Source organism: Pholcus phalangioides, unplaced genomic scaffold, assembly GCF_987345545.1.
Source record: "Pholcus phalangioides strain wild (caught in Gottingen) unplaced genomic scaffold, Ppha-v1.0 ptg000017l_1, whole genome shotgun sequence".
NCBI lineage: Eukaryota > Metazoa > Arthropoda > Arachnida > Araneae > Pholcidae > Pholcus > Pholcus phalangioides.
Genome location: NW_028301610.1, coordinates 45,842,190 through 45,856,479, shown reverse-complemented (window position 1 = coordinate 45,856,479; position 14,290 = coordinate 45,842,190). Strand labels below are relative to the sequence as shown.

The following is a 14,290-nucleotide window of genomic DNA, read 5'->3' as shown; positions in this document are numbered from 1 at the left end:
CTAAATTTAGATGGCGCCTTTTTTTTTACCTGTCAAGCCCTGCATCCACGCAGAGCCACAACTAGAGGGGGAAGCATGCGGATCTGGCGACCCGGGCGCTGAACTAAAAGGAGCGACAAATTCACCCTTGAACTACTCCTTCTGCACTACACGAGGGCGCGAAAATTCTTGCTTGCCCCGAGTGAAAAATTATCCAGCTGCGGCCCTGCATCCACATACCCAAAAAAAAGTTTAAAAAAATTCACGACGAGGGGCCCTCATATCACCAAAACTATCCAAAAAAAATATTCTTGATCCACTACCAAACATGACGGGGGGGAGGGGGGCAAGACATAAATCGCGTCCTGTCACTGATTACAACGACGACCCCCCCCAAAAAAACCATTCATCCTTCCTTCCATCTTTTCCTGCACTCTATGATGTCCACAACAGTCTAATAACCATAACAACATTTAAAAAAAAATACCACAATCAAAAAGGACATCAAGGCAAGCAAAACATGATGTTTTACTTGGCCACCAACCACAGAGAGAGAAAGAGAGAGAGTCACAACGAGAGAGAGATTCCTCCTCCCTTATAAACATATTCCCAAACAAAAATACAAAATAAAATTTAAAAAAACCCTCCCAGACATTGCAAATAATAATAAAAATCAGCAACTGTTGGTTCTAACAAAAAACAAGGACACAAAATTTTCTAATTTTTCTCATGACAGTGTCTTAGAATGGTGGACATAGAAAGGATATAAAGTCCCCGACAAGTCGACAAAACATTATTTATAAGGTTCATCCCCCGCAAAATCTGCTTGAAGATCATTTTCCCTGACAAAAACTTCGGAAGAAAGATAAATATAATTTAAAATCCTAACCTACAAAAATTTTTTTTCTCGATTTTTCGAGTTTGGTTTTTTTCCCTTCACAGAACTTTTCCCTGACTTTTATCAAATATTCACATATTCCCCTGACTTTTATCAAATACAGTCGATCCCGCTTATAACGTTCTCACTAACAACGTTTTCCCGCTTAGTACGAATCATTTTCGTGTTCCCAACTCTAACAAAAAAAAAAATTCCCATTAAGATTTCCCGTTTAAAGCGTTTTCCCGCGTACAACGTTTTTTCATGACGATTTTTTAAAAATGTTATAAGCGGGATCCACTGTATTGACATATTCCCCTGACTTTTGCAAATATTATACTTTTTCCCCGACTTTTTTCGGTCATTTTTCATTTCCCTGACTTTCCGGGTCGCAGATTTAGAACCCTGATTTAGGGATCGTTTATTTTGAGAACCGAATCATTCTTGGCTCTTGAATTTAGCTAGAGCCCTTTTTTTGTTATTTGTCATGCTATGCATCCACACAGAGCCGCAACTAGTGGGGAACATGCGGGTCTGATGCCCCTTGTGCTGGACTAAAGGGGGGCGCCAAATTCACTCTTTCATTGCTCCATCTATATATAGCGCCAGAATTCTGCGAAATAAATGGTCGCATTAAATTGGGGTTCAACTGTAAATCTAGTTGCAGCCCTGCATCCACCTACCCAAAAATTGCACGACGAGGGGCTCTTATGTTGCCAACACGAGGTATGGGACGAATAGTGATTTAGCCGAATATCAATTTTCTTAAGATTCAAGCCAATTATAAATAAAATTCGTGTTTTTAATTGAAAATAAAGTTATTGGTAATTTTAAATGATTAATATTGAATTTTATTTATGCAAATTTATTATTTAAACAAATATAAAAAAAACTGGTAATTGAATGGCTTATATTATTGTCATGATACTGATAATCAAATTTCAATAATATATTGTATTTTAATATTACTTAAAGAATCAATTTTTTTTTTCCAACACTTGTCACAATTTTACATCTAATCAAGAAAATGTCAACCATTATTTACTCTCAACTAGCAATGCATCATAAAATTTACGACTTATTTTGTTATTTTTCCTCTTTAGATGTTTTTTGCCCCTTTTGATTCTTTCAGTAACATCCATACGTACATCCTTCAGTAATGAACTTGACCTCTGTAGTTCATGCTTACTTCCACCCAGTCGGCCCGGGGGCCTCAAGCGAAGAGGGGCCTCAGAAAAATCAATTGGCCCGGGAGCCCATGATACTCTCAAAACGGCCCTGCTTCCACCTTATTGCGGTAAGATTCTATTTTCAATTTCATATTATCTTTATTCTAGAAATTCACCCTGACATAACCTCTTTCACAGAAAGGGATCTACACCACACAATAGAATATCTTAATTTCCAATTTGTGGGAAAAATTCCAATTAATATAATTTTAATAAGTTGCAATAAATTTGTACTTAGATTAATACAGATATTCGGCGGAACACCTAAGCATTATTCGAAGGTACAAAATTAGTAGAATGAGAGAAAGGCGACAAAATTTGTATAAGCCTCAATAAATCCGCCTCTGCTCAGACAACATAGGACTAATTCAATGAGTGACTTAGAGAGTATGCAAGCACATGAGTGAGTAAAAGAGTGACTTAGAGCATGAGCTGGCATGTGAATGACTGAACGAGTGACCTACAAAGTGAGCGCCCTAGAGCATGTGCAAGTATGTGAGTGACCAAAACAGTGTGCAAGCATGCGAGTGACCAAAACAGTGTGCAAGCATGCGAGTGACCAAAACAGTGTGCAAGCATGCGAGTGACCAAAACAGTGTGCAAGCATGCGCGTGGTGGTAAGATTCTCGTCTACCGCCGTGAAGGTTAGCGTCAGGGTCCCAGGTTAAAACCTGGGGAGGATATAGATAAGATATTTTCCCTAACAAGCTTGAGGCGACAACCGACAGCGCCTTCATTTCCAACCCATCTCATTAATCGCAGTAAACTGCAATATAGCGATATGACCAGAGTTGGTGTTTGGTGTAGAAGTATGCGAGTGACCAAAGCAGAGTGCAAGCATGTGAATGACTACAAGAGTGACTTTAGAGACACTGGTGTACTTGCGGGGGCAAGCGAGTAATAGTATAGGGTGGCGAGTTCGGGAAAACAGTAGTCAAGAAGATTAGACTAGAATGGGAGAAGGGCGGCAAAATTCATGTAGCCCACAGGCAGAAAAACCATAAATGCGCTTCTGTTTATATGTTCTTTGCCAGTTTTGTCTCTTTCAGTAGCTTAATACGTATCTTATATGTCTAGATACATCTTTCAGTAGTGAACTTGACTTGTGTAATTTACGCGCACTTCTACCTTATTTTAATAGGATTTTATTTCCAGTTTCATGTTTTCCTTATTCTAGAGATTCACCCTGGCATAACCTTTTTCGGAGGGGGAATATACACCATACAATAAAATATAACCATTAATTTTTTTTAATTTATGAGAAAAATTCCGATTAATATAATTTTTTAGAATTAGTTTGATGTGTACTTAGATTTACACAGATATTCGGCAAAAGGGCAGACCGAATACCGAATAGCAACCGAATATTTGTCCCTCTATAGCCAACACTATAAACATTTCTTGATCCACCACCAAACATGACGGGGCAAGACATAAATCGCGTCCTGTCACCGATTACACCGACGAAATATCAACCAAAAAAAAACAAAAAAACATTTCTCTCCTTCGATCTTTTCCTCCACAACACGCTAATAACGATAACAATATTTAAAAAAAAAACAAACCACAATCAAAAAGGACATCAAGGCACGCAAAACATGATGGGTTACTTGGCCACACACACCAACCACATGGAAAGAGAGAGTCACAACAAAAAAAAACCGAGAGATTCTCCTTTTTTATAAACATACTAACTATAATACCCGGCGCTGCCGGGGGTTTCTGCAATGAAGCTTTTTTGGATCACGTGATATCTCTCTCTTTCTTTGAGGGACATACAAACCATGTTTAAGTTGACCAATATGGCGCTTTCCTGCGCGACTAATGAAAGAAACAAATCTAGATTTGTTTGGCCGCTGTGGTGGTCGAGTGGTTATAGTGCCGGACTCGTGATGCGAGGATCCGGGTTCGAACCCCACAGTGGTGGTCGGCTGAAGTTGGTTTTCTGTGGTTCCCAACTTCAAGGCGCAAATGCGAGCCAATCTCCCCGTTAAAAAGTCTCGCCACAGAGAGCAACAGTCCTACAACGGTAAATCATTCACCCATAACACTTCACTCATAGTTAGTAAAAAACTGGGGGCAGATGACGGCACTACACATAACAAGCATTACACAGAAACAAACTTTACGTCAGGTTGCACTACATGTACACGCACATTCCCGCATGTACCGATTCGTTGGGGGGTTCCGTGGGGTGGGGGGGGTGCAGGTGGGGGTGTAGCAGTAGTAGGTAGGGGCTCGGGGATCCATGATGTTCTTAAGTCAGCCACCTCGGTGGGCAATTTGCCTGTTGTGGCGTTGTATTTGTATTTGTAGATTTAAAGAAACGTAGAAATGAATATACAGGGTGTTTCAAAAATAATCATCCGATTTTTAAAAAAAATCATAACTATTCAGCGTTTAACCCGTTCTGATCGAATAATGTATAGGTAGAAAGAGGGAAAACTCGAGTTTCAAGAAGTTGACGACAGGTAGCGCTAACGCTCTTTCTGCAGCCGCCACTTCAGTGTTTGTCAATATTAGCCTTTCTCACAGTTAGAAACCGATTCGGATGACTTCATTTTCCAGTAGGACGGGGCACCACCACACAGGAGCTTAGGTGTTCGAGAATTTTTGAACAATCGTATTCCTAAACGATGGATCGGCCGTACGGGACCTGACGATTCAGTTAAACATCACTGGCCTCCAAGATCGCCGGACTTCACAGTGTGAGATTTCTTCTTGTGGGGGTTTATGAAAGACTACGTTCATGTGCCTCCCAGCACTTTTAACATTGATTTTTTTATGGGGAATCGTCCTTTGCCTGGCCCTTATGCTGATTATGACGTCTATTCAAAAAGACTCATTACTGGGAGGATTGAAAATAAGGCAAACCATTATAAAGGCATAAACTATTATACATATATATACTGGCAACATTAAAGAAGTGACAAACCATTGTAAAGGCATATACACATCTGAAAGGCATTGCTAGGGAACCACAGTAACTAAAATAAACATTCTAAAAGTTGAGGCCTAGAAACCATTGTTGCCCGACAGTTTTTTTGCCAATTTCGGTCATTTGCCCTGCTCTGGCAAACTTTTATTCCCTGACCAAAACTCCGGGTGGAAGAAAAATTTAATTTAAAATCGTAACCCACACAAATTTTTCGAGTTTGTTTTTCCTCCTTCACTGAGCCTTTCTCTGAGTTTTATCAAATATTTGCATATTTTCTTGACTTTCGCAAATATTTCACATTTTCCCTGACTTTTTCCGGTGATTTTTCATTTTCCTGACTTTTCCAGGTCGCAGATTTAGACCCTGATTTAGGGCCATTTATTTTGAGAACAAAACCATTCTTGGCTCCTAAGAAATTTGGCTGGCGCCTAATTTTTTTTATTAGTCATCAAGCCCTCCATCCACACAGAGCCGCAACTAGTGAGGAGCAAGCGGGTCTGGCGTCCCGGGCGCTGAACAAAACGGGGCGCCAAATCCAGCCTTTAGCTGCTCCGTCAACGGCCGGAACTAGAGGGGGCACGGGGACAAATGCACCGGGCGGCAAAATTTAGGGGGGGGACAGCAGTTTTAGGCGTTAAAAAGAACACCGTTTCAAAACTATCGAATTTTTAAAGTTGTGGGTGCGGGGGGAGAGGCGGAAAAAATCCCGGTTACGCACGGGCCTGCCTTCTGCATTACTCGAAGGCCCCAAAACGCGCTAGCCCAGGGTGACAACAGTGCCGTCTTAACGCATGGGGCCGACCCGGGGGCCTCAAGACAAGAGAGGGGCCTCGCAAAAATGAGATCTCGATGAAACTTTCGAGAATTTGCAATATAAAGGGCCTCAGAAAAAAAAATAATTGACCCGGGAGCCCACGATGCTCCTAAGACGACCCTGGGTGACAAAACATCTAGTCGCGATCCTGCATCCACATACCCGAAGAAAAGTAAAAATTTCACGGACGGAAGGGGGGGGGGGCAGGGGGGCACCCTTTACTTCGCCAACACTACCCAACATTTCTGGATCCGCCACCAAACATGACGGGGGCAAGCCATAAATCGCGTCCTGTCACTGATTACAACGACGAAAAATACCAACCAAAAAAAAAAAAAAAAAATACTAATAAAACATTTCTCTCTCTCTCTCTCGTCCTTCCTACCATCTTTCCCTCCACAACACTCTAATAACGATAACAATATTAAAAAAACAAAACAAAAACGCCACAATCAAAAAGGACATCAAGGCACGCAAAACATGATGGGTTACTTGGCCACCAACCACAGATATAGTAGAGAGAGAGAGTCACAACGAGAGAGAGATTCCTCCTCCCTTATAAACATATTCCCAAACAAAAAAATACAAAATAAAATCAAAAAACAAAAAAAACAACAACGTCCCAGACATTGCAAATAATAATAATAATAAAAAAATCGGCAACTTTGTTGGTCCTAACAAAAAAAAAAAAACACAACAAGAAGGAAAAGGAGACACACAAGATGGTGGAAAAAGAGTCAAGTAATGATCTGTTATGTGGAAAAAGAGGCAGTTTTTATTTTATTTTCGTTAATACATATTCCATTCCACGAGAGAGAGAGAGAGAGAGAGAGAAAAAAGAACGCTACTAAGTTATTTTATTATTATTATTTTATTTAGTTGCGAGTAGTAGAAGTTCACCTCTAATTGGCTGGCGGCGCGGCGCCCAGATAAGGGCAGGCTGGCGCCATAACCATAATTGCTCGGCCCCCAACCGTCGGCTCCCATTGGCGGCTTCAAGGCTCTCGTGGCGACACACAGTCGCGCCGGCGGCAGACACACAACCAGGTGATCGCTCTCCAGACACCAGCAGCTACCTAAATACTTTACGACACATTTTTTTTTTTTTTTTTTCCATCATCATCCCTCCGATCGCATCTTACCGGCTTCTTTGTTTTTTTTTTTACCTTTCGGTATGTATTATTAATGTTCTCGTGGGGGCCCCCGGTGGCTCGGAGTTTTTTGTTTTGTTTTTTTTCCTGGGGCCCTCGATTTTGTGTTTTTTTTTTTCGCCCCCCAGTGGAGAGAATTCGTGAAGTTTTGATTATTTGCGATTCTTTTTTTTTATTTTATTTTATTGGGTAGTAGGAAATGATTTCGTAATCCACGGGGGAAGTGATTTCGGCATTGACAGGAAATTCGAAAGTTACGGAATATAGTTTCAGAATTGATGAAAGAAGTAATTTTGGAATTAGTGGGAATTCAAAAATCATGAGAGAAATAATATTTCAGAATTGGAGAAAATTGTGAAAGAAGCAATTTCGGAATTGGAGAAAATTCACGCAAATTGTGAAAGAAGCAATTTCGGAATTGGAGAAAATTCACGCAAATTGTGAAAGAAGCAATTTCGGAATTGGAGAAAATTCACGAAAATTGTGAAAGAAGCAATTTCGGAATTGGTGAAAATTCGAAAATCATGAAACAGTTTCTGAATTGATGGAAAAAATAGTTTTGGAATTGGTCGGAGTTCAAAAATTACATGAATTCGATATTCATGTAATTTTTAATTAAATTGGAATAGTTTCAGAATTGATGAAAGAAGCAATTTTGGAATTAGTGGGGATTCAAAAATCATGAGAAAAATAATATTTCAGAATTAGAGAAAATTCACGAAAATTGTGAAAGAAGCAATTTCGGAATTGGTGAAAATTCGAAAATCATGAAACAGTTTCTGAATTGATGGAAAAAAATAGTTTTGGAGTTAGTAGAAGTTCAAAAATTACATGAAAGAAATCATTTCAGAATTGGTGAAAGAAATAATTTCAGAATTGGTGAAAGAAATAATTTCAGAATTAGTGAAAATTGATAAATCGTGAACGAAGTACGTAATTTTCAGAATTGGTGAAAATTCGAAAATTACGAAATGGTTCCTGAATTTATGGAAGAAATAATTACTCTCTCTCTTTCTTTGGAATCGGTGAAAATTCGAAATTTTTGAGAACAAAATAATTACGGAATTATCTACAGAAATAATTTCGGAATTGGTTAAAATTCGAAAATTATGAAATAGTTGCAGAATCGATGGAAGAAATAATTTTGAAATTAGTGGAAATCAACAAAATTGCAAAAAATATAGTTTTGGAATAGGAGGAAATATTCGAAAATCATGAAAGAAGTAATTTTGAAATTAATTTTGGGATTCACAAATTTTTAGGAAATAATTTTAAAATTAGTGACAAAGCCAAGTGATCCGCTCTCCGGACACCAGTTGTTCGTGGGGGGGGCGGGGGGGGCACCCGGTAGCTTGAAAGGCTCCGTTTTTTCTGGGGGCCCACGATTTTGTGGGGTTTTTCCCGGAGAAATGATATTCGAATTGAGAGAAAAGATTTTTCAAAATTGGTGAGAATTCAAAAATTGATATTAATTATAATTAAATGTATCACAATATAATGATATAATTATAATTAAATTGGTGAAGGAAATTAATTTCGGGGTTGGTGGAAATTGAAAAATTGTGAATGATATAATTTTTCGGAATTGGTGAAAATTCAAAAATTATTTTCAGAATTGATGAAATATATATAATATATATTTTGAAAATTAGTGGGAATTCAAAAATTACGAGAGAAATAATTTGGAAATCGGCGAGAACTCGAAAATTGGGAAAAAAATTAGTTTCGGGATCAGTGGGAATTCCAAAACTGAAAGAAATAATCTCAAAATAGGTGCAATTTCTCGGAATTGATGGAAGAAATAATTTCAGAATTGATGGAAGGAATAATTTCAGAATTGATGGAAGGAATAATTTCAGAATTGATGGAAGGAATAATTTCAGAATTGATGGAAGGAATAATTTCAGAATTGATGGAAGGAATAATTTCAGAATTGATGGAAGGAATAATTTCAGAATTGATGGAAGAAATAATTTTTGTTTGGAATTGAAGTGGGAATTCACAAAAATTTGAAAGAAGTAATTCCGGGATTGGTGGGATTTTGAAAATTGTGAAAGAAGTAATTTCGGAATTGGTGAAAATTCGAAAATTATCAGTTTCAGAATTGATGAAAGAAATTATTTTTTGAAATTAGTGGGAATTCACAAAATTGTAAAAAATAATTTCGGAAATATCGAAAGAAATAATTTCGGAATTGGTTGAAATTGGAAAAATTCTGAAAAATTTCTGAATTGATGAAAGAAATAATTTTAGGATAAGTGGGATATCGAAAATTGTGAAAGAAGTATTTTCGGAATTAGTTGGAATAATTTTGGGATTAGCCGGGGAAAGAAATGATTTCAGAACTAGTGAAATAAATAAATTCTGAATTGCTAAAAATTCGAAAATTATGAAATAGTTTCAAAATTGATGAAAGAAATAATTTTCGAATTAGTGGGAATTCGAAATTAGTGAAAAAAATAATTTCGAGATTGGCGAGAATTCGAAAATTGTGAAAGATGTTTTGAAATCAGCGGGAAATTCGAATACTGAAAAAAAGAGATCATTTTGAAATTGGCGGGAAATTCGAATACTGAGAAAGATAGTTTTGAAATTGGCGGGAAATTCGAATACTGAGAAAGATAGTTTTGAAATTGGCGGGAAATTCGAATACTGAGAAAGAGATCATTTTGAAATTGGCGGGGAATTCGAAAATTCTGAAAGATAATTTCGGAATCGGCGGTATTCGAAAACTGAAAGAAATATTTTCGGGATAAATAAAAGCTTCGGTCCCTCAGTCTCCCACAAGTGGGTGCAAGGCCGGGTTTAGGAATTTCGTGGCCTACTATATCAATATAGGCCTACAGACTGTCGGAACTATAGTCTTGAGGCTCAGACACATTGACCTTCAACATTTTCTATTATTTGAACTATAAATTTAACAGAAAATCAAGAAAGGGCCACTAAGTTGGTTGATAAAGCATATTAGACTGGCATTTTTTATATGGCATTCAAAATTTCAAGATCAGCGCCGGCCGAAGTGGGGGGGGGGGCATGATTACATGACACACAATTGCCGAAAATACATAATAAATTAATAAGTCTATATCGCCGCCTGTGCAGGCCCCCCCCCCCTAACAGCCCCAATTTTATAAATTCGGCAACACATAAAAGTTATACATCACTTGCAATGCACAGAAATGCTGAAAAATACTTACAAGCAAAAATAACAAAAATTCAAATGAAAGTCTACAATAATTTTTGGGCCCAGGGCCTAGGTCCCGTTTGCCCATCCGTCAAGATGCCACCGCCTATCCTTATGTGACACAACAATCATTTACCAACTGAGAAAAAAAGGAAAGAACCCTTCTAGTCTTAGATGATAATAGAAGTTATTAAATTTGTTTCCTAATATGGGTCCCTAAAACAATTACAATAATTAATTAATATAAGCTAATTAAGGTGGGAAAACCTTCATTTTTAATTGATTTCCACTTTTTCCATCCAGTTAAAAAAATCATAATTAGCAGCATATGATTTATTTGTCCTGTTTTGACAGTCAATATATTGTGCAACAGATTATACTGTATATTGATGAAAATTGGGGCCCCTCGAAGGGGCCTAAGCCCCCATTCTGAGCACTATGACAAAGCTTCAAGTTATTCAACTGTCAAACATCTTGCATGTTAAAAAAACATTGAGTAACCAGTCTTGAACAAAATTTTGATACTCTCTCGTCAGTTAGTTTAGTTATAATTAACTTACTTATAATTTAAAATTGATCAATAATGATAAATTTTGTTCTTTAGAATTTAATTTTAAGTCTTATAGAACATAATTGGCTAAATTAAATTATCTTGGAAATGGCAACAAACTTAAAAGACATTAAATATTTGACTAAAGTTTCTCCTGAAAAATACTAATTAATTTAAATATAGAATGAAAGATTTTTTTTTAATTTAATTATCAAATATATTACTTAATTATGCAAATCAAAATAATGCATGACACCTCCCCCCCCCCCCAATACTTGATAGAAGTCCCTAGACCAAAATTTTTAAGGTCCCTAATATTGATATATTCTGATAAAATTATAGTGTAAAAAATCAAAGTATACAAGGTCCATCCTTGTGGGGTCCTTGTCAGTCTCTTCCCTATGGGGCCCATGATCCAATTAAAATATTAAGGATATTAGATTAATTTTTATCAATTTTTATGGCTAGTTTCTATCATTTAAATAATTTCAAGTTTCCTAAGTGTTTCGATATTAATGATTTATTAGAAACTAAATATGGACATGGACTCCTACATGTGGTGGACGCTGTCAGAATCTTTTTTCACTAAAATTGGCTAAGGGATAGATAGCCCAGATAGCCTCAATGATAATGGGGCTCCTTAGACCCAAAATGAAAAGAATAATAGATCATAACTGATTGGTTTCTTTTTCTAAACGGCCCAATAAACACTGCCTGTTTATAGCATTGGCAAATGGGGCACGTGCCCATGGTTCAAAAAATTTCAGGGCTCCAAAAATGGCTGCCTTTTGAATTTCAGACACGGGCCCATATGCCGCCCTCTTCCTGCATCGCCTCTACCTCGACGAACACTATTTATATAAGGGCCCCATAAATTCATAATTTGCCCAGGGCCCGAACTTATGAGAAATAGGCCCTGCCAATATAATCAGTTGCTAGATCAAAAAAAACGAATAGAGATGAGATGAATCTCATTTTCATCACTAAAATTAGCGAGTGGGCCCCCCGGATAGGTCTGCCTCAATGATGATGGGAGCTCCTTGGGACCACATAAATACAGAGAATAATAGTTACACTTGATTAGTTTCTATTCTTAAGCGGCCCAATAAATAGTGTTTGTTTCGCGCATGGGAAACGGGACACGTGCCCAGGGTTCACAATATTTCTGGCCCCAAAATTGACTGCCTTTTGTATTTTTAGGCACGGGCCCACGTGCCTGTCCCTTCCTCCCGCATACGCCTCTACCTCAAAGAACACCATACACAGTGAAACCTCGCAATAACGACACTCGATAGAACGATAAATCCCTCTACAACGATATGTTTTCAAGTCTTGTTTGAAAATGTCAAAGTTATTTTATCAATACGGCTCAGAGGCGTCATGAAAATGAGATCTGGTTTAAATTTTCGAGTGAAAGCATGTAAATTGGTAGGCAAGAATTTCTAGCCACAGGGGTAGAGACCTCAAAAAAAGTCACTTTGCCCGTGGCCCATGATGCTCTTGAGACGGCCCTGCCGCAGAGTATCGTTATATAGAGGTTTCTCTGTAGAAGGATCCCAAAAATTCGCAAAGGAACAGGCCCTGCCAATAAAATGAAAACAAACGAATAGAAAATACTTACCAGGCCTGCAGAGCCTACTCCAATGGTACGGGTTACAACAAACGTAAATTCTGTCGTTGTCCGAGGTTTCACACAAGTGGCCTAACCTCCTCAATTCGTGAGGCTGCCGAAGATCCGGCCACCTCCACAGCTGGCAATACATAATGTGAGGCGAACAAGTCGGAGCGGTCCTTCGGCCTAGCCGCAGGTCTCCTTTAGGCACTAGAATGCAGGGACCAGGCTCTTCGGAGCCCCGCGTCTCCACGGCCTGCAGCAGGGCCTCGAGCTGGCCTTCTTTTAAACGTTTCAAAATACTGTGCATAATCGTTTTACTATTATTGTCCGAGTCGTCTTCCAGCGAACGTGCGGCTTCATCGTTTACTATCCTCAGTCTGGACAGGCGTTTTATCAGCCCACTTCGTTTAGAGCGGAACATGAACGAACAACATAATTTATGGCGTTCCTCCACCGTCGAGGGGACATCCAGGCCCGTGGCTGAGTGGCTGAACCCGGCTACATCCGACGGTGAGTATCCCGGCGGGTAACAAACGAATCCACACTCCGGACAACTGACCGTGTCGACGGCGGCTGCGGTGACCACCACGGCTTTCTCTGGTTCCGTCTTTGAGAGAGTGGTGGACGTCCTCCTCTCCCCGCCGGTAGCAGCTAAGACTTGGACGTCGTCGTCGTCGTCGATGGAAGAAGATGAAGCTGCTTCGAGAACACCAATCCTACTACTACCAGAAGCCGTGCCAAGATCCAAACAAACGAACTGAACGACAGCACATTTTGCATTTTTCCCGTGCACGGTTGAGAGCGGCTCGTTCCAATGCAAAACAGCGCAAGCATCCAAATAAAATAACACTCATGTGTTGTCGTTGTGTGTTGAGAGTAAAATATATTATATACCACTTTATAGGAAGGGAACGACACTCTTTCCTTTTTTTTTTTTAACACTGCAGTAACGTCGTGGCGAACGTATCCATGAATATGGACAGCACTGATGAAGTTTAGTGTGTGTGTGTCGTTAACTGCACGCCTACCGATACGGCGACACTCTGATACAACAGATTACACAGGAGGACGGACGGACGGACGCCGTCACTCACAACGCTCCGACTCCAAATAACATTCACACACACTCACACACACACGCGCAGTCTTCCAGACTCGCCGACTGCCCATTCAAAAAACAGATTACAACTATTTCGTGAAGATTTCGCCAACTTTTCTCGCCGGTGTTCTTACGTTCGCCAAGGTCGCCAGGGTTTCTTTCTTTTTTTTTTCAAAAAGAAATTGACTTCCAGCGTGTGTGTGAATACTAAAATATTACATAGCGGTGTTTATTATTTTTCGTCCATGGCCCCTTTTAGACGATATTTTCTTATCGTGGACCCCGGTCTTTTCTGGGGCCTCTTTCTCTCATCCAGAAGCGAGGCCCATAGAGCTGAAAAAGCTCCAGCCCGGGGCCCCGAGATGATTTTTTTCTTTTTTTTTCTACTGTAAATTCGCTATGGAGAGAGAGGGGGGGGGCATGAAAACCTGATTAGGGGCACTGGCAGCAGGGCCCCTTGGCTGGGACCTTTGACCGGCCCTTCTATAGTGAATTTATAAAAACCAAAAAATGATAAGAATCGTTTGGTGCCCGGCCTCAAAGCAATGCCGTCTTAAAGTATGAACCCATCCGGGCACGGCCCGGGAGCCTCACAAAAATGAGATCCAATTGAAATTTTTGAGAATTTGCCTGGTAGCGCCTCAAAAAGATCACTTGGCCCAGGGGGCCCATGATGCTCTTGAGACGGCCCCCTTTTCAGGACCCCTTTTTGTCTCTTAGAGGGTCCCGTGAAAAGTCCGGCCTGAGGCCCCGAAAAAGAGCTCAGCTTACGGCTCTGATGCAGGATGTGGCCATGGCGAGACCCATGGGATTCAAAAGGCTCCAGCTCAGAGCCCGGGGACGATTCTTGTCAT

The 14,290-nt window shown here is 39.5% G+C and overlaps 1 protein-coding gene across 1 annotated transcript in view; it reads right to left on the bottom strand.

Annotated features, from left to right (window-relative positions):
* LOC149073514 (SMAD family member 6-like) overlaps nt 1-13,501 on the bottom strand; it is a 63,849-nt gene extending 50,348 nt beyond the window's left edge. Inside the window, exon 1 of the mRNA XM_089246227.1 lies at nt 12,344-13,501. Coding sequence (XP_089102353.1) covers nt 12,344-12,758 — 415 coding nt within the window. The 5' untranslated portion in view covers nt 12,759-13,501. The remainder of the gene's footprint in view (nt 1-12,343) is intronic.
* Nucleotides 13,502-14,290: the final 789 nt, after the last annotated feature.